General features: G+C 30.6%; 1 protein-coding gene across 3 annotated transcripts in view; it reads left to right on the top strand.

Moving 5' to 3' along the window:
• The window catches only part of LOC107457049 (uncharacterized), a 66357-nt gene that overhangs the window by 34307 nt on the left and 11628 nt on the right, over window positions 1–20422 (top strand). For all 3 annotated transcript variants that reach the window (XM_087149826.1, XM_087149825.1, XM_087149827.1), the window contains exons 3-7: window positions 1813–1888; window positions 3795–3974; window positions 6797–6979; window positions 9140–9217; window positions 11236–11314. In XM_087149826.1, the coding sequence (XP_087005952.1) occupies window positions 1813–1888; window positions 3795–3974; window positions 6797–6979; window positions 9140–9217; window positions 11236–11314 (596 nt within the window). The remainder of the gene's footprint in view (window positions 1–1812; window positions 1889–3794; window positions 3975–6796; window positions 6980–9139; window positions 9218–11235; window positions 11315–20422) is intronic.

Below are 20422 nucleotides of genomic sequence, written 5' to 3'. Positions count from 1 at the left end.
CCAGATGTAGTTAACGCATGAACAGTTATCAAGAGAAAAATATGTAAATAAAAAATCAAAATTTTATCATTTTAAGAGATATTAAGATACGTGAAAAGTACAAATTCGGCTCTCCTAACGGTACAAATTGTTTTTGGAAAATACAAAAAACCAAGGATACATGAAAAATCTTGCAAACGTTCCACCAAATATACGTAAAAATCTGATAATTAGATCAAAAGTTACTGGTGTTCGTATATATTTTTTCCTCACTTAAACCAAAGAAAGCGGAAAATATGCTTGATTACAGAACGCAAAAAAAAGAAGAAAAAAAAACAGAAAATTGTAAATAGTTTTAGATCTAATGATTGGACTTTCACGTTCTAGGACTCTATCTAAATTACTCGAAGGGGTGACTTCAAATATGCTAAACAAAAAGTACAGACGATATTTTAAGTTCCGAAATCAAGCACAAAAATATTTTTTCTCTGAATAAACATACCTTATTTTTTGACGGATACAGATTTCTGACCCCCAAAATATAAGGGGTAGCCGCACTATGGGAAATATGGTTCCAATAATTCGTTCAGGAGAGAGGTCCAAAGTTTGGACATCCTTAATGTTAATTTTACTTTTTTCCATATTTCGCCATGTCCCGAAAACTTTTTAAGCAAGTTGAAAAACGTTTTCACACAATTATAAAATTCACTTATGCAACGATAATACCATGCAAAAATTAATGTTAGTTAATATCTAATCCCAATAGTACGAAATACCCCAAAACTAAAATTAACATTAAGAGGTCTAAACCTTGAAGCTCACACTTGACTTGACTATTAGGACCATATTTCCCAATGGCTGCTAACCCTTATATTTTGGGGTTCAAAAATCCCGAATCAGACGAAAAAATTGTATGCTTATTCAAAGATTTTGTCTCTGATTTCGTAACTTAAAGTATCGTCAGCACTTATTAATTAGCCTATTTGAGGTCACCCCTTCGAGCGATTAAGATTGAGTCATAAAACGGAAAATTCCAATCAAAAGGTATTCAGTTTATGGCGCTAAAAGTGACTTCCCCACTCGAAGTGTTAAAATTATGAGGACAATTGCGTCAAGAAGAGATACCTGGAGAGTTTCTCATGTCTGTAATACAGTAACATGCCACCTGTATATAGAATTTTATTTATTTATTTTTATTTTCAATGCCCACCTGTGTTAACATTTCGTCAATTCAGGCATTTACAGGGCAGATTTGTTGCCCACTCTTTCAGGGGCAAAATATTAGATGGGCCAACGTTACTCCCTCCCATAGTAAGGACAGATAGTACAGAGAATGAAAGAATATCCCTGCCTTGCCCGGGATTCGAACCCAGAACCTTTCTGATGCTAGGATATATATATTACCCAGTGAAATTGATACTGGGCTTGACTTCAAAGCTTAGATGTTTTTAAGAGCTGGAAACCTTAAATCAATGTCTGTTTTTTTCACAATAAAAGTTATTTGCAAAATGTGGAAAAGAAGTGATAAAACATCAATTTTTTTAAAAAAAAATTTACATTTAGAGGATTTATACAAGTCAATTTATTAACGTTTTGTGCTCCATGAAAATTTTATCTATGGTTGTAACTAAATGACATTTGCTTGCGAATGAAATCCGCAATATAGTTTTAATAAAAAAGAATACAATACCTAGGTTTGATATTCTTTTGATTTAATTTATTTAATATTTCATGATATTTGAAACAAATAATTATCCATTAAACTAAAGTAAGACCATATTTTCTTTTTCGTGCCTTATCATTGTCTCAATTATAAATCCATTTTTATTGCAGCTTGATGACACGGAAGATTATGATGAAAGGAAAAAAGTTAGAAATCGCCTCAGACAAGTTCAGGCAGAGCTCAGAGGTAATTAAAATAAAGATTTCTGTTTGTTTAATTGTACTCTTACATCTAAATGATTTCCTGGACTTTTGATATTTTCATTGTATACTTGCCAACTCTTCCACCTTTTTCGTAATATTTTATTTTTATATTTTATGTGGTAGCAAAATCTTTGCTATCCTGTTGGATTCCTATTTTAATAAATTTCTTATAATTATAAATTTCACATTTAAATAGTTTAAACATGTATAAGGGTGACCCAGCTAGTTATCTTATTGTATTTTAAGAGATGATGAGAAGGGACTTGACTTGATATGAATTGTAGCAGAGTACCTGCCCGCGAAGCGGACATCTCACTCCTTCTTCTGATGATATGGAATATCAATTGAGACTAATTGGCTCGATGAGTAGGGATGCTGGATATGTAGGGTACCTCTGTATTTAATGCGTAGCACCACCAACCGATTCATCTTACGCTGGTTTGTTTCTGTGCTAAAAAGTCATGAAGGAATAAGCTTATACTGGTAAAAAAAAAGAAAGACAGTGATACAATCTGACATGAGGAATGCGGTTACTGGGCTATATTTAATGTTGTCGTCTATTAAGCGGATGTCTAACAAATTATTGAAATTCAAGGCCGTACAGTTTCTAGTTTCGCTATAGAATTTACTGTTGAGTTTGGCAATAAAGCAATTTCTTCTACGTCTAGATCCTTCCTTAGCACATGGATGAAAGCCCTTATATAGCAAGACGGAAAAGTGCGACAACTGGTACGAAAGACATTTCATTTTAGCATTTTTTTCGAGAAAAATAAAATATCTGTAACTATCAAGATTTCTTTTATAATTTTAGTCTATATATAAAACTGCTTATTTTCCAAGGATAATGAAGATATTGTTGAATAGTTTTAAAAAGAATTAGTTAACTCCTCACGGCAAGTAGTTATAACCGAAATGGTTTTACTACCAGCCATTTCTCTTTTCCGTCTCGCTTTCACCCCTGCCTTAGCAGTCTGTTGCTGATAGCTCTTGGGGCACCAGTATCTTAAAAATTTGCCTTCTGTGTGTGAATATTTTTTTATTAAATGATCACTGATAGTGGTTAGGGTGGGGCTTGCGTAGGTTAGAATTGGTCGAATGGCTTGTAGGTATATTGTTCTTTTATTAACCAGGTTTAGCTTTGAGTTTTTATTTAAAAGTGCTTTTAGTGCATAGAACGCACCTATGGCTTTTCTAATGGACTCATTGATGTGAGTACTCCAGTTAAGATTGTTCGAAATTGTAATGCCAAGATACTTAGCTTGTTTAACTGGGGTGATTTTAGTGTTAAATAATTCGATAGTTGGTATCTTATTTTTGCACTTGATGAGAAGGGAACTTAATTGTATACAATATGCTTTTCGCAAACTATTTTATAAAGTGGTATATACTTACAAAAAATAACTCTCAGAATTTGAGTTTAGTTGGCCAATATTTAGAATACACTACCGTACCTGTCAAATTTTCTTCTTTCTGAGAATGGATTTTCAAAGTGGTAGTAAAATAATCACCGAAAAACAATCTTAATGTATTCATAATCAATAATATATTTATATTTTAATCAAGTTGAAATTCACTGTCAATGCATTTTGGTTGGTATTAAATATTTCCTTTTTCCAAAACTGACCTATGCTTAGAGTGTGTTTAAAACTGCTTTAAGACGTTTCAACGATTTACTTCGCAAACTTTCTCAAAAACTTTCTACTTTTTCCCAAAAAAACTGTTTATAATGTTTCTGAACATTTACATAAAACTCCTCATAACTAGCTGCAAATGTGTGAAGAGACTTACTGCTAATATGCAATTATTTTTTTTTCCCAGTCCGTTTTGTATCATGACGTTAGGCAGCAAAGAATTATGGCTGCATTGAGTGATGTTCTTTTGTTTTGCAGCTCAGAGAGAAGAGGCGATGAAGAAGCGAGAACAGGAGAGAGAAGACATGATCTTACAGAGGAAAAGGGATGCGGAAGAATCAAAAAGGAGGATGCTAGCTATGTACGATCAAATGGCGAAATCAGCCCCAGCTGGTGGACAAAAGGTCATGGACATCAACATCTACAAAAATGCAGAACGTAAGTAACCTTGACCATGAACGACTCTGCCATGCAGTAATTGAATGGTTTAACGTGGAAGAACAGCATTTAAAATATACGTAATACTGTAGAAAAATAACAATTTGCTGTTTTAGTTTCCCCCCGGTTTTACTGTTTCTGGTACAAGCATTGATTCGAACAGAAAATAGGCGATTATTAATTGAAATCAGGTGTTGATCCTGTGTTCAGTTGAAAACTGAAGGGCATTAGAGACCACATATTGTAAGCGGAAATGTTCTTAAGTGTAAAATAATTATTAAAAAAGGTGATTATTAATTGAAATCAGATGTTGATCCTGTTATTAACTGATGGGCATGAGAGTCCACTTATTATAAGCTGAAAAATTCTGGTTTGAGTAATAAATTCTGGTAAGCGGAAAAACAGGGTTGAATATGTATACACATGCTTTTTTGTACCATAGATGCTGTCTCTTTAACCCGTTTTGTCCCGACTCTATATATTGAAATGATACAAGAAGTGGTTTTATGGAAAAGGTGGTAAAATATAGTATGGAAATTAATAGGTTTTTCTACTGCTAGGGCATTCTAAAAGTCTTTGATAGTGCAAAAAGTACTTGCAGACGTGCCAACTTTCAATCCCTTCCATTATCATTTTTCCCAGCGGTATTAAAATGGAATTAAAACTTCAATTTTAAGCAAACAAATACGTTGTATTTGAAAAAAATTAAGTTGACAATCATGATAGTAACGCATATTAATATATAAGCTTAATTTTTGTAAGAATAGTGGTGATCAAAATCATTTAAAAATTAAATTTATAAAAGAAAAAATAGTATATATTTACTACCACTTTAAATATGAAATTAAATCCCCCGCAAAATGCGGGAGAGTTGGCAGGTATGTACTTGCTCCTTATAATTCTAGATCAAATCAGAAATAACTAAATCATTGTGGTATCTGAGAATCTTCTAATTCACCCAGATAAATGAAAATTCTGAAAAAAGTTTCCCACCACAATGAATGTCTTTGAAAAAAGGAACTGTCCTAAATATATGACGCTGTACGTTAACCGGTTAAAGTAGAAATTTACATTGAGTAATTAGGTAAATTCCCTAATTTTTTTTTATATAACGGAACCTTTTGCATCAATGTAAAATGAGGCGCTTTCATTCACGGACATCAGTTTTCGGTAGACTTAACACACTGCATTCTGGCGACTTTTCTAAAAATATGCATTACAGCTGTTATACATTAAAATTTTAAAAAAGTAGTAGACACGATTTAATAAAAGTTGTTCCAATTTGTCATTATAGCTACAACATCAATTTTAAAAAAAATTATGACGGACGATTGTAGTACTGATTACTGATATACTGTATAATTTATGTCAGTGGTAATCACGAATGGATAATTTCTTTGAAAAAGAGAGCGGAAGCGAAGTAGTTCTTCTACCACTTTTTAGACTATTATATGGATTGCACAAATTTGAAAAATGTCTTTTTACGTGATCCGCTTGCAATATGAGAATATATCAACACTTTTTTTAAAAAAAAATTGCCGCTTATCATTGTTTTACAATCAGAACGCATAAAAATAAAAAAAATTTTTCATTGGTCGTAAATTTAACTATTACATACAGGCCAACTTGCCTTGCTTAAATTTAAAGTTTTAGACAGTAATCTTGTGTAGACTGGGAAAAGGGACATAGTTTAGTGCCATGCTGTTAAAAAAAATATTGGTCTCGCACATAGAGTAGATGATAAGAAGCAAGTAATTTTAAATTTTTAATGGTTTGTAATATTCGTTGCATAAGTGTTGACAGACTAGCTGCACTGTGCAAGAAAGTATTGGAGAAGATATACTTTCGAGTGGTAGCACGTTTACTACTCTAATTCTTGTTTCAGAAATAGTAAAAAACTGATTTTTATTGATTTAGACGTTTATCGAGAATTCATGCAGGTGGTCCACGTAATAGTAATAGTTGAGAGTCCATCCTACTGTAATTGTTGGTGGGTCCAAGGAACAGTAATTAATTATGAGTCTACCAAATAGTAATTGTTTGTGTGTCTACAAAAAAGTAATTTTTCGTGAGCCCATCAAATTGTAATTTTTTTGTGGATCCAACAAACAGTAATTAATTGTGTATCGACCAAATAGTAATTGTTTGTGGGTCTACCAAACAGAGTAATTTCTTGGTCTAACAAACAGTAATTAAATGTGGGTCTACCTACTAGCAATTTATAATCGATCCAGCAAATAGTAATTGTTTGTGGGTCCACCTAACAGTAATTTTTTTGGGTCTAACAAACAGTAATCAAATGTGGATCTACCGACTAGCAATTAATTATCGATCCAGTAAATAGTAATTGTTTGTGAGTCCACCTAACAGTAATTTTTCTGGGTCTAACAAACAGTAATCAAATGTGGATCTACCAACTAGTAATTAGTTATCGATCCAGTAAATAGTAATTGGTTGTGAGTCCACCTAACAGTAATTTTTCTTTGTCTAACAAACAGTAATCAAATGTGGATATACCAACTAGCAATTAATTATCGATCCAGCAAATAGTAATTGCTTGTGGGTCCACCAAACAGTAAATTTTTCTGGGTCTAACAAACAGTAATCAAATGTGAATCTACCAACTAGTAATTAATTATCGACCCAGTAAATAGTAATTGTTTGTGAGTCCAATATACAGTAATTAATTGTGAGTTCACCAAACAGTAATTGTTTTTGTGTCAAACACAAAACTTTATCAACTGAAACATTGAATTCTTTTAATTTGTGTGTAAGTGCTTTCTTAAAATTAGTGTCATTCATAAAGCAATTGCCTTTTATAGCATCTTCCACACCTGTTCAAATGCCTGCCAAGAGAGATCTAGTGGAAGAAGCTATCCAGCAAAGACAGAAAGAAGCAATTGAAAGGAGACAAAAGCTACTCGCAGCTTATGATGCAGCAGCAAAATCAGGAGTCCCTGGACCTAAATCACCAGATTTTAATGCTATCAATGAATCTACCTCAGGTACTACATAGGTTCATACAATTACAAGACCGGGCTTTAAATATTAATGTTTTAGCATGGCAAACAATTGTTCTGTTATTAGGTTTGTTCCAAAAATTGCCTCCATTGTAGCACAAAAGTGTTCTGATATTTTTGCTAGGTTTTTATCATGGATGGTTTATAAAGTGTAAGAGTCAATCGCCCTTCTTAAGTACCAGCGATCGTAGCGTCTTATTAAATCAATAAAAAGTGCTTAAATAATAATGACAGTGTTGGGCAATTTTGCCTGAAACAGGATTTTTTAGCTGCCAGGGCATATTAAATTAAGAAGTTCTAAATCTGCTCAACCTGAAGAACGTGCTATTTTAAAATTAAAGTGAAATCTAAAATCAAAAATTCTTTCAAATGTAAATATATTAGGTGTACCGGAAAATTCTAATTTGGGAAGGAACGCGTCATAGTCATAGTAGTGCCCTAAAACAGGGCACATGGGAAGCGAAGCGGTTTGTTTTAAAGTCTGTGAGGTCAGCTGCCTATGTGGAAACGAAAAAACGCTTCAAATAAGCAAAAAAAAAAGTGGTACGGCATTTCAATCAGTGGCAGTTGCGATTGATTGATTAATGATTTAGTGGCAGTTGCCATTGATTGATTGATTAATGATTTAGTGGCAGCTGTGATTGATTGATTAACTCTTTCATAGCGAAGAACAAGATGAATTTTCTTCCAGGAATATTCGCTGCGTGCTGCACTAAGTTTTTCAATAGTATAACAGCATTTCCAACGACTTAGTTACCTACATTTAGTATAGATTATTATTTTCATTTTACTGTTTTTATCCCTGTAAACATAAAGTGAGAATTTTCATTGATTGCAATTGATTAGTATTTTTTTAAATTTTTCGTTTTGTTTCAATTTTAGCACAGAAAGTGAGACAAAGCCGCACTTTTGCCGAGATGAAAGTGCTAAAGTAATTTAAAAAATAAATAAAAATAAGTTAAGATTCTATCACTTTTTTAATTTTCAGTCCACGTGCTCTAAAACGATAGTAATTTTAAGAGTGCTCAGTATTTAGTTATTCTGAAACTATACATTTTTTCTTTTAACTTAGTAGTTCTGTTTATGTAGCTTTTAAATTTATATTTACTTAATATTTAGAAATAAGTCAAGATCATGACATGATAAGTCAAGATCATGTCAGTCAAGATAATGCAGGTGCGCGAATGTGTACCTTGGTGTCGTATGGCGGAATTTATGATAGCATAGAAGGCAAAAAAAAATCTCCGGTATTATGAAATCTATAAACTATTTAGAGAGATTATGAGCGATTATATCAATTTAGTTGTATTTATATGCGTATTTTAATAAATTATTTCATGTTAAGGTACGTACATTTAATATTATTTTATATTTAATTTTTATGTTTGTTTCCATGATTTTAAAATCCTCCCCAAGAACTACCTATTTATTTAATAAATAATGTCATGTTCTTTTAAATAATTATTTATTTTGCTTGGTATGCATAATTAAAATAGTTTTGAAATTGATATTTAAAGCAGCATTGCAATGTGCTTATAAAAAACTTATTTATATATTTTTAAAACTTATTTAAGTATATTTTAAAATTTTTAATAAATCTATTCATTATTGTATTTAAATAGACCATATAATATAAAAATATGCTTGTTTGTTCATATTTTAGGTGCAATTTAGCATTTGAAATATTTATATTCTTTAACTTATTTATGACCTAAAATTATTAGCCCCCTGGCAGTATAATTCATATTTTCTTTATCTTATTTTTACTAATGGCATTAAAATAAAAATTCAGAGCTGCAAAATAATTTTTTGCTACAATTTTTTATAACTCAGTAGTAAAGAGGTTAAATAAAAACGGACATTAACGTGTTGAAATTCGAATTAATTAATACCAGTTTAATTTCTCCACATAAGTTCAATGCGTTCTTGAAATAATGGCTGAGGAACTTTTCATTTTCCATTTATTTTAATATAATTTTTTTTAATGTAAAAGTTCGAATTAACGAATACGAAAAAAAAATTTAAAAACAAACAAACCTTTAAAAATGAAACCTAACGTTTTGTTTATTTTTATTGACGGATATAGTGTTATTTCATTTTTTTTTTCCATCCCGGATGAAAATGTAATAAAATTATATTTTCTAGCTCCTGTTACACCTGTTGCAAAGAAACCAGTAGATCATTGCACATTTGGAAGCATTATTCCTAAAACACCAGTTCAAAGTAAGTTAAATTTATGTAATTTAATCATTTACAAATGCACATCTTTATACAAAAATTTATTGAAAGAAAAACAACAGATAAAATCATTTATATTAGGTTGCAAAGTTTCATTCAAAAAAATTTTTTTTGCTTTAACTCAAACTAGGTGAAGGAAGGATAAAAAAAATTTATATATTCTATAGAAAATAATACTTTTCTTAAAATAATGAAAATATTTTGTTTTTGTTTCATGTAACCAGATCAAAGAAAAACAAACAATATAATATAAACAATACAAACAGCATTCAAGTTAAAGCTGAATTAAAAAACACCCGGTTAAACTGACCGCATTATTCATTTCGCATAGTTGTTTCAAAGTTTAATTTATTGTTTAATAGTATATTTTTTGTTGTTCGCACAATTTAAAATAATTGCAAATATTGTGATCTCTATAATTTAACATTAAACGATTCACGAAATCAATGATTGAAAATAACGCTGGGGATCAAATGTCTTGTTGCATTTATACAAATTCCGAAATTACGTTTGTTTGGAAAGCTACAAATCTTCTTTCAAAATTATTTTTAGTTTTGTTTATTTTTTCACAGAATGTAGTACAAGAATGTTGTTATGTAGTTAAAAGGAACGTAAAGGGTTAGATACAAACAAGTTTATAAGGAATTTATAGGAGTAGATACATAAGTTTCGATACATAAGTTAAGTTACACATAGTCTACTCCCTAGAATTTATCACTTAAGTCATAAAAGAATACGATTGTAACGTATCTCATCATAAACTAAATTGTATTATTGCCATTTTCTTGCCACTCCTTACGTAGAAGAGAAGTGGGGGCACTTAGTATTCACTCGAGTAAATTTTTTAAAAAAAGTCTTGGTTAGGAATATATTATTAAACTACATAAAATTTATAACGAGAAACCTATTTCAGTTTTGAAATCAGCTACCCGAAAAAAATCTAGAAAAAAATATAAAAGGATCATAAATAATAATTCATTGTAACTAATTATAAATATTACATTACAAAAGGGATAAATTTTCCCTCTCTGCAATCAGGTAAGGTAATATTTTATCATAAAATATGAATAAATATAATATTCAAAGATTCACAATTGAGCGAATTTACGGTAAAAATTTAAATTTCAAAATGATTTAAGATAGAAAAGAGGGAATGCTTGCCGAGTAAATGTTGTCAATTGATAATAATATGAAATCTCTAAAAAATATTCCAACAAAATCAGAAAATCATCAGTATTAATAATCATTACAAACGTATGCAAACATAGCTACTGATTTGGAATATAGGGAGTATAATTTATTTAGAAATGTATTTACATAAGAAAAGACTTTTAAGTTAGTATTTCAGGATGTAAATAACAAATAAATAATAATAATAATATTAAAAAGGATACAAATAAAAAAGCATTGTAAGAGAATAAGTTCTATTAGCTGAAAAAAATTATAAATCTGAAAAAAATAACAATGTTAAACACTGCAAATCTAGGTTGTAGTTTTTCTTTTAAATGAGTTACAAATTATCCACCCATTTTGAATAAATACAAATTGTTTTAAATTAGACAGCACTTTACTGACTTTGTTATTTCATATATATGTAAAAAACAATTTGTGATTTAAAGAGCAGAGTAAAATGCAATAGCACTTGCTTTGTTTTGTTTCTGATACTAAGTAAATGTTTTTTTATTTGCGTCCAAATATGCTGAATCAGTTTTGTCCTCGGAACTAGCTACACAATTAATTAAATTAAGAAAGTCTGCTACTGAAACTGCGGAAATTGGCAACCAAATCAAACAGGATGCTAACAATAGCGTAAATGCAATCTCTTTCGTTGTACTGTCAGTTTCGGTAAATCAAAACTTAATACCAGTCACACTAAATAACGCATGGTTGTAAAAATCAAATCTTCACGAATTACATTTTGATGTATTTTTAAGTAATCCTAGTTCATCCTTTTTATGCACTTGAAATTAGCGCCATTTTTTTCTCTTTTTTTCATATAACAGACAATCAGAAAGTGTCAGCCAAGGCTAAGTTTCAGCAAATGGACGCAGTCCAAAATAAACAAGCGCCATCCAGACCAAAGTAAGTATCTGTCTAGCTGTTTCACTTTCTTACTTTATTTTTTATCCTCCCCCTTTACTTTTTTTATTATACTAAAATACCCTTCCAGTTGAACATTTAAATTTATTTTCTGAAACAAGCGAAGTCACGCCACCTGGTTCTTCTCAGGCGTAACGTGTATCAAAAGAGTTTGATAAACAATCGAGTTTTTTAAAATGGTTCGTCAGTGAAAGATAAGTTTATGATGTCTGTGGTAGAAAATGGTTGAAACTTAGATAATTTTAAACTGAGTTTAATATCATTCAACTTGTTCTGCATCACGCACACTGTAAAAAATAGATACTTAAATTTCATGAAACTTTTTGACGAAGCAATTTGCTTCTATATGCCCCGAGCAAAATTTTCACCCAAATGACGTGTTCTATTTTTATTTTGTGACCGTCGTTGAACAGCCAACCAATGTTGTTGCTATGTTGTTGTTGTTTTATTTCATCCACGGCATATAAAAAATTCAAAGTACCATATGAAATTCAACTTTATTCAAGTTTTACGACTACCAATGTTCAACTCAGTTGTCTTTGAACCTAAACCAGAAGACAAGGGAACTCCTAGATCAAGTATTGGGGGAAAAATCTGCCTCGGTGGAGGACTATTTGATATGACTAACCCGCATTTGCGTTAGAGATGAAAAACACGAAAACCTCCCATGGTTAACTTGACGGCTAGGGGACTCTAACCCATGGGCCGTCTACCACTGAAGATATTTAACGTCAGCACAGTGGTCAGTGCGAGGTGGGAGCGGAATTCGTATTGTTGGGAGTCGAACCCGGATCACCTCATTAGGAGGTGAGCACTCCACCCCCTAAGCCACCACGGCTCAAATGAGACATGATTTTTATAACAGTCTGTGAACTGCCTTCCCAATTTTTGAGTTTACGACTACTAATGTTTAACATCGAAGCCTTATAATTTTGAACCCAATCCAAAGGACGGGGTAACTCCGAGATCAAGTATTGGGAGACATTTGCCTTCTCGGAGGACATTTTTGATGGGACTGACCCACATTTACGCTACATGGAGATAACAAACACGAAAACCTCCTACTGTTAGCTTGACGGCAAGGAGAATCTGATTCATGTTTCGTATAACACTGATGATATTCACTTCAGCACTACGGTCGGTGCGAGCCGAATGCGAAATTCTTATCGACCAAATATATCGCTGGGTTTCGAACCCGGTTCATCTCATTGGAAAGCGAACGCTCTATCCCCTGAGCAACTACTGATCAAAAAGGACACATGATTCAAGTATACCCTATCAAATGTGTTTAAGTAAAATAAAAAAAGCAATGAAAAAATCATTTTTCCCTTCGTGAAATGTAGAAAAATTTTCGACTTGTGAGGAATGAAAAAATAGAATTATGAGCTAGAATACCAATTGAAGAACTTCATGTAAAGTAAGAACGCTATATGAATTAGCTATAATCATGATAAGAAGAAAGAAGAGAAAAAGTTGTGTCCCAAATATTTTATTACAGATTTATTAAAAGGCAGTCCTAATAATTCTTTGGCTTATTTTAATTGCTGTTGTTGTTCTAATGCTATGTTGTTGTTGTTGTTTTATTTCATCCACGGCATATAAAAAAATTCAAAGTACCATATGAAATTCAACTTTATTGCAATAATCTGACGGTGATATATTTATAGAGATGGCTTAATTATCCTTTTTTTACAATTTATTAAAAACAAATTCAGAAAGCGGATCAGTTGGCATTTCTATCCTTGTAGTTTCATTATTATAAAACAGAAAGTTTATAAAAATAATTTTGTTAGCTTTCTTATTCCAATATAGTCATTTTTGAAGGAAAGTTCGAGCCAGCAAGTTAGAATAAATTGATTTTCTTACGAATTATTTTGCTCATTTCCGTTCTGATCTTTATAAACTACCGCACTGTGCATCTCTTAATTAATTTTTTCAGATGCTTTTTTATTTTTTTCTATTTCTTATCTGTAAAATCAACTCCAGAGATATTTTTTATTATTTAAGTATTTTTTTAACAGATTTTTTGGTGGGGGATATTTTTCTAGTCAAGTTTATTTAATGATCAACTTCACAATTATATAATGTAAGGAATAAAAAAAGAATTTATGGCCTGTTGTTGTTACTCATGCCACTCATCAATACCAGCAAACCAGCTTGACATCAAGCGAGTTTTTGAGGCAGAAGGTGAATTTTTTTTTTTTTTTTTTAGTGGCGCTATCTATGGAGAAGAATACGACTTCAGTCACACACACGTCACAGCACATTTTACAGGGAGGACCCAATCATATTCCATTCATTCACACACAGATTGTCGAACGATCACTCTCCTACTTCAGAGGTACTGATTTGTTATGGGAACTTAGAGGAACTTGTCACCCCGACATATTTAACGCGCACCAGTCACCATTTAATACAAGGGATTCTTTGGCTGGCCTGATTCGAATTTTCGTTCTCACGAGTCCAAAATCCTACCAACCAGGCTATCTCGGCCATTTATAGCCAGTGGATTAATTGAACAGGATGGGGTTATATTTTTAATGGAGTAATTATTATTATTATCTATTTGTAAATAATTTTTGAAACATATTTTTCAGTGAGGGTCATTTTTCCATGATCCTGTTTCTTTGTGGTTTAGTCGAATGTCGCAATTACTCGTCAACTATTAGTTAATTTTATCAATTAATAATTTATTAATTTTTAAATAAAACAATCTGCAACACACACATTTTTCCAGCCGAATGTTTTAGGTTTTAAACTCGCAAATTCTCTAACAGGTTGAAGCAGGAATTTTTTTGTTTCATTTTTTTTTGGGGGGGGGGATTCATAAATTCTTTTTAATAGGAATATTTTTTCTGTCGTTTTATTAGCTTACAACTGAAAATAGTGCTTTATTATATGCATTCATGAAAATATTTCAAAATAGTGCTTTTAGTACTTACAACTGAAAATAGTGTTGAAATGTTGTTGCACATTTAAAGATGAAAAGCATGCATTTAATTTTTTAAAATTGCGAATTAAACAGTTCAGTTTTGGAGAAATATGCCGGTCAGATAGCGGAGCGGTCTGTGTGACTGACTGAGACGCCAACGGTTGCGGGTTCGAATCCCGCTCACGGCATAGATATTTCTCTCTGTGTTATTCTCTGTTGTGTGATTTGTGAATTTGGCCCACTTTATGAACGGGTATCTGGAGTTGGTGAAGTTGCTCGCCTCCGTTACTTAGGCTCACGGGTACCCATCGGGTAACGTTAAAAAGCAGCACTTCCGGCATCTTCCGAGGTGATGAACGAGTGTTCAGTGCCTGCCGTTAAAAAATAAAAAAGAAATGGTGGATTGTGCCAACGCCTCCTATAACTGAAAGCCTCCACATGGTTTCACATAGGTAGTCAAATCAGATCACTATGAAGGTAAACCAATTTACGAAAGAGCTATTTAATAAAGATATATTAAACATTTGAAAGAGGTAGCAAAGATATGTCTAAAAACTTGTGTAATTTATGAGTATATTTGGTTTGAAATATTATTTATTTGTCAACCACTACAAATTCAATTCTGAAATATTTATGATACATTTCTCTCATTTACTTTTAAAAGTAAATTCGATAGCGACGCTAGAAACTGTACGGCCTCGAATTTCAATCCTTTGCTAGACATCAGCTTAATAGACGACAATATTAAATATAGCTAAGTAACTGCTTTCCTCACGCCCGATTGTATCATATCAAAATATTACAAATGATAGTACCGCTGTTGTTTTAACTCTTATATACTATTGACCCTGGGGATCTCCCCCGTTAATTTTGTACCAGTATAAGCTTATTCCGTCATGACTTATGAGCATAGAACAAACCATTATAAGATGAATTGGTTGGTGACGTTACGCGCCAAATACCGAGGTACCCTACATATCCAGCATCCAGCATTACTTTTAAAATAGAAATTGGGTTAAATGCGCACAAGTGGTTCGCTTTTTAAATACTCTGGGCAGACTACTTGCAAAATCCCGTGTGTAGGCTTTCTGATGTAGGAAGTGATAAATATACACCAATTTGAACAGAATCGGAAATTAATATAATTAGATAGCCTATAGAAATGAAAGAAAGATTTTATAAAATCATTTAACTTGTAATAAAGGATTGTTTGTAATGATTATTACACACCCGTTATTTTAGGACCACCGAGATTAAATTTAACCACGGAAAAAACAAGAAAACCCTTACTCTCATACATTTTTTTTTTCATTCAGATTATAAGGGTGGCCAATATTTTCTTACGATAAGTAGAAAATACATTGGTTTTAAGTTCCACAAGGACCGTATTTCACATTTATTTTGTGGAAACCTTAAAAACCATTTCTCTTCAAGATTTTTTTAAACATAAATTTACGCCTAGAATATTTGTCTTTGTTTAATAGAAAATTCACCAAAATAGAATTTAAAAAAATGCATCTTAAAAATGACCATGAAATCTGGATATATCTCGCTTAACCTCTTATAAGTTTATACTAAATATATACTCTAAGCTAAGTATATTATATGTTCGTAAAGAGTGATTAGTTTTCGTAAACACTTTCAGTATTTCACCACGTATTTAGCGATTAATTTCCTCGTCTTGAAAATGAATTGATCGTGATAAGAATCATCTTATTCGATCGATATATTATTCAGAGTAAACGCATTTAAAATCTCAGCTTTTTGATAAGATAGCAATCGCTTAAGATATACAGCGATGAAATGTATGTTTATAAACAAAACAAAACTTTTTTTTAAGCATGAATCGATACGTCAAAGGAAACTTCATTTCATTTGAGACATTTTATTTAAAAAAAATATGTATATTTTTTATCTTGATAAAAGCCAATCTTTATCAATTCAACAGTTTTATTTATCTATATCAAAATATAAAACAATTAAAATAAATAAATCATTCTAAATTATTCCTTTTACACATTTCATTTATTATGTTTTGAAAAAATTAACACAACGAAAAACGATGATCATATAATAGGTATTTCTTTGTACTGAAACGTACAAAATACGCATGCAAAGAATAATTAATCTGGTATCATAGACACATTTCTTTACTAAAATTACTTTATATTTGAAGAGCCTAGGTGCGGGTAGAATAATGATAAGCCACACTCTTTCTGAAAAGGACAATTTTGCGTCAAACTGTTCGTCATTATTGTATCCGAATGCTTTAAAGGTGTCTACACACCGAACGCAACAGCGATGCGAAACACGATTTTCCCCCTCTGTTGCAGTGTGTCTGTTGCAAGTGATTGCATGCACCTTCACACCGCATGCGACAACAAACCTGTTTCCTGGCTAGCGTATGCGCACTTTTCTTCTGTATCTAGTTTTTGTTCCACAGCTCATTTTATCGTTATTTTTTGTATTTAAAAATTTTTTTTATACATATGAATTACTTTTATATTTATATTACTTTATGATTTCAGTACAAGATGCTTCATAAATTGTCGAAATAAACTTTGCGTCACATTTTTACAAATACTGTATCGATAATTTATACAAAATTATTTATTTTTTATAATTTTTGTCTTATAATTTTGTCTACTAATTTTTAATACTTAACCAATCTTTTTATGGGAAAAAAATGCATTTTTTCTGTATAAATTTTTCCGACTATAACACGTATTTTTATTTTGTTAAATAAACTAAATTGCTGGAATATTAAATAATTCAAATTAAAAAAGTTAGGGAAAATGAAAAACAGAAATTATTTTATTATCAAAAGGTCTTGTTAGGAAAAATATTTTTTTTCAGAACATTGTTGTGAACAATATTTTAAATATTACAAATATATCAAGTTTGCAACTTAACATTTTATATAGACATGATAAAAATGAATTTATTTCCATATGCAAATGCTTCAATATAGTTTTTTCTTACATTCGCAAGTTGATAGGAATTTATGACATTAAAATTTCACTTTACGGAATTTCCGAGTGGAGCCATTTACACAACATTTAAAAATGGACGCCTTTTATTATTTAGTGACCCTACTACTTTATGAGAAGTACAAGAATGTGCGGGTGTTTTTCTTTTTTCATTTATGTTTTACTTTTGCATAAAATAACATTTTCCAAAAATTTTATAAAAAAAAGGATTACATCGCGTTTTGAATATGCTACATTTCTTTTTCCTGCTGAATGGTACTGTCGCATTAAGCCAGGCATAGTCAGTCTGACAGAACCACTGGTAGCTATATTTTATAACACTCCAAATAAAAATTCCTGGAAGATTGGTTATGGTACCTCAGCTATCAACAATAGACACATGAAGACTATGGCATAACAAAAATTTTATTTGTAATTTCTGTTCTTGAAACTGGTTCATTCACTTAATTGGCGATAAATTCCAAATATGTTCCTTAGCTTCCTTGATTTTCTAAACTCCCGAAAATTTCTCAGAGCAGTAAAATCAAATTATTATTTTTGTTTCTATAAAAATATTCAAGTAGGAAAAAAGGCGTTTTTTCCCATCATTTCTAATATACCCAATTTTATCCGATAGTGATGAACAATACCTTCCATAGAATAACCAATTTACACTAAAAAAAATACAGCTTTTTTTGTTCTATAAAAATGGTTTATTTTTTAAGCTAAAGATCGATCTGATTTCATGCAAGTAAAAATTTAAGCGATTCTGTTTATGAAGTTGATTATAAAAAGAAAATTTAAGGACCCTGTTTTGAGCACCATTGCCGTATTTATAAAATTTTATATTATCAGAATTTCGTACGAAATTTTTCAAAACTTTTCATTCAAAATTTTAGTTTTTGTAATAATTGCCCATTGATGGTCCCTTCATCAACCGAGAGTAGAATTGAAATTAAAATAATTTTTGTCACAATTAATGACAGTTTCAACTAAATAAAAAAGTTTGCCTTTTTCTCTTTAGCGATTGCTTTGCATTTCATTTATGAACTTTACTTCATAACTTTTCGAAAATCTTTTCTAATAAAACGAACGTTCTAATTTTTAATAATAACTACTTTTTAATAGCAAATAAAAAATTAAAAAATTTGTTCTTCTAGAAAAAATATATAATTAAAAATTATTAAATAAAAAATAATTAATTAAAAAATACTGCTTTCTAATCTTTTAGCAACGCTAAAATGCTGCCACCTTTTCCTTATTTCGCTGAACATTTTATTTTTTATTTTTAATGAATCAAGAGTAACGCTTTAATTTTTTATTCATGGTTTAATAAAATCACTTTAAAGTTATCTTAACTAGCATAAAAAGAATTAATTTAAAAGGCTTGATATTTATTTGAATGTCAAGTTATGCTCTGGCAAAATTCATAAATGATTCTCTGTCTAATTGACTATTAATAGTTATTTTACTACCACTCGAGAATATCTGCAATAAAGAGCAAAAAAAAAAAAAAAAGCGCAAACAAATATGTATTTAAATATATATTCTGTTCACTTGTGCATGAACAATTAAAAATGTGAGGAATACACTAATTGTAGAAGAAATTTATACTATTAGTTTTTTGCAATTAATTCAAAATACTTTTAGAGAATTAATTAAAGAAAAGCATCTATTCAATGCATTTTTCATAATTAACAAAATGCACTAAAATAGCTTAAACCTAAATGAGATTAGCAGATTAATCCCACTTTAGAATTTTAAAAATTTATCTCAGGAATTTATGAAATTAGAAACACTGTTTCTAAATCAAGACCTATCAATATGTATTTTTAATCAATGTATTTAAAAATTTATATTATTTTATATATTTTTAATAAAAATTTCAACGAAGATTTATATAAATAAGAACATTTAAAATACATTTTTGCAATAAAAATGTCTTTTAATGTAAAAATCTTTCAAATATATTCAAGTATTTTATGTAAACATAAGTCACTATGTTCTGAATGACGTTAACATTAAAATCATACGTGATTTCATCGTATTTTCCCTTTGAGAATAGAAATATATAGGAATCGGATTGACTCTCTGAGTCTGCAACAGCGACGAAAATTGAACTCCATCCAATTCTTGAAACCAGTGCGACGGCGATCGCTGGTTGTTCAACAGAGGGAGGATGAAAGAAGTGCGCATGCGCGAAGTCATTGCAACATGCGATTTGTTGCTGTTGCAGTCGGTATGGAGACTCCTTAAGTGTCACCAGAAACAGAAACATAGATCAAACAAATGAAAGGTAGGTCGTTGGAAAAGATTTTACAAAGTGGTTAATGTAACAATACTTGTAGTATAATTTTTTTTCCAAAACTTAAACTACTTCACCAACCTTTAAAGTATAATTAACTTTCTCGATAAGTTTATATGTAATGATAACAATATAACAATTTTACAGTTGTAAGCAGGTGTTATTTTAACTAGACAAATTATTTTCATGTGTTTAAAAAATATTGATAGGTATTCTAGGAAAGACTTTGATATGAAATTGCTTGATATCTATTCCTATTATTTATGTATTAATGTGGAAAAAAATATTATTAATCAACTTTATCAGACGAAAATATTAACATTTACACTACGCTACCATTTTAAAAATAAACTCAAAATCTCACGTAAAAATCTGGAGAACCGGAAACTGCACCGAGGTCAAACTTCTACCACAACAGAAAACAATAAAGTGATAGTGAAATATTAAAGAAGCAAATTATTTTTATTAAATCCAATCAACTAAAACAATATCACTGAAGCTGCCTTATCTATCTTGATATCTAACTACCTTTAATAACAATTTTTCTCAGCGATCGTATTATATATCTGCCAATTCTTTAGGGTTTTGGGAAGATATTCTTTGCATATTTAATGCGACAAAAATTTTGCAATAGTAATCGATTCTTGTTTTAAGAAATTCGATTTATTATAATTTTTACTACCACTATATTAAGTAATTTAAAGATAAATACAAAGACTTACTTGCAATTTTTACTTGTAATAAAAGGACTTACTTGCAGCAAGGATGCTAACTTCCCAGCTTTACTGCAAAAGTTTTAATAAATTGATCAAGAATTAAAAAGTGAAACTTAAGATAATTACGCCTGTACTTTATAAGTGACACAGCAAAATTATTACATTAAG

This window comes from Parasteatoda tepidariorum, chromosome 8 (genome assembly GCF_982258835.1).
Source record: "Parasteatoda tepidariorum strain Cologne lab strain chromosome 8, Ptep-v5.0, whole genome shotgun sequence".
Taxonomy (NCBI): Eukaryota; Metazoa; Arthropoda; class Arachnida; order Araneae; family Theridiidae; genus Parasteatoda; species Parasteatoda tepidariorum.
The sequence above is the reverse complement of the archived record's forward strand: the minus strand, read 5'-3'. Positions and strand labels throughout refer to the sequence as shown.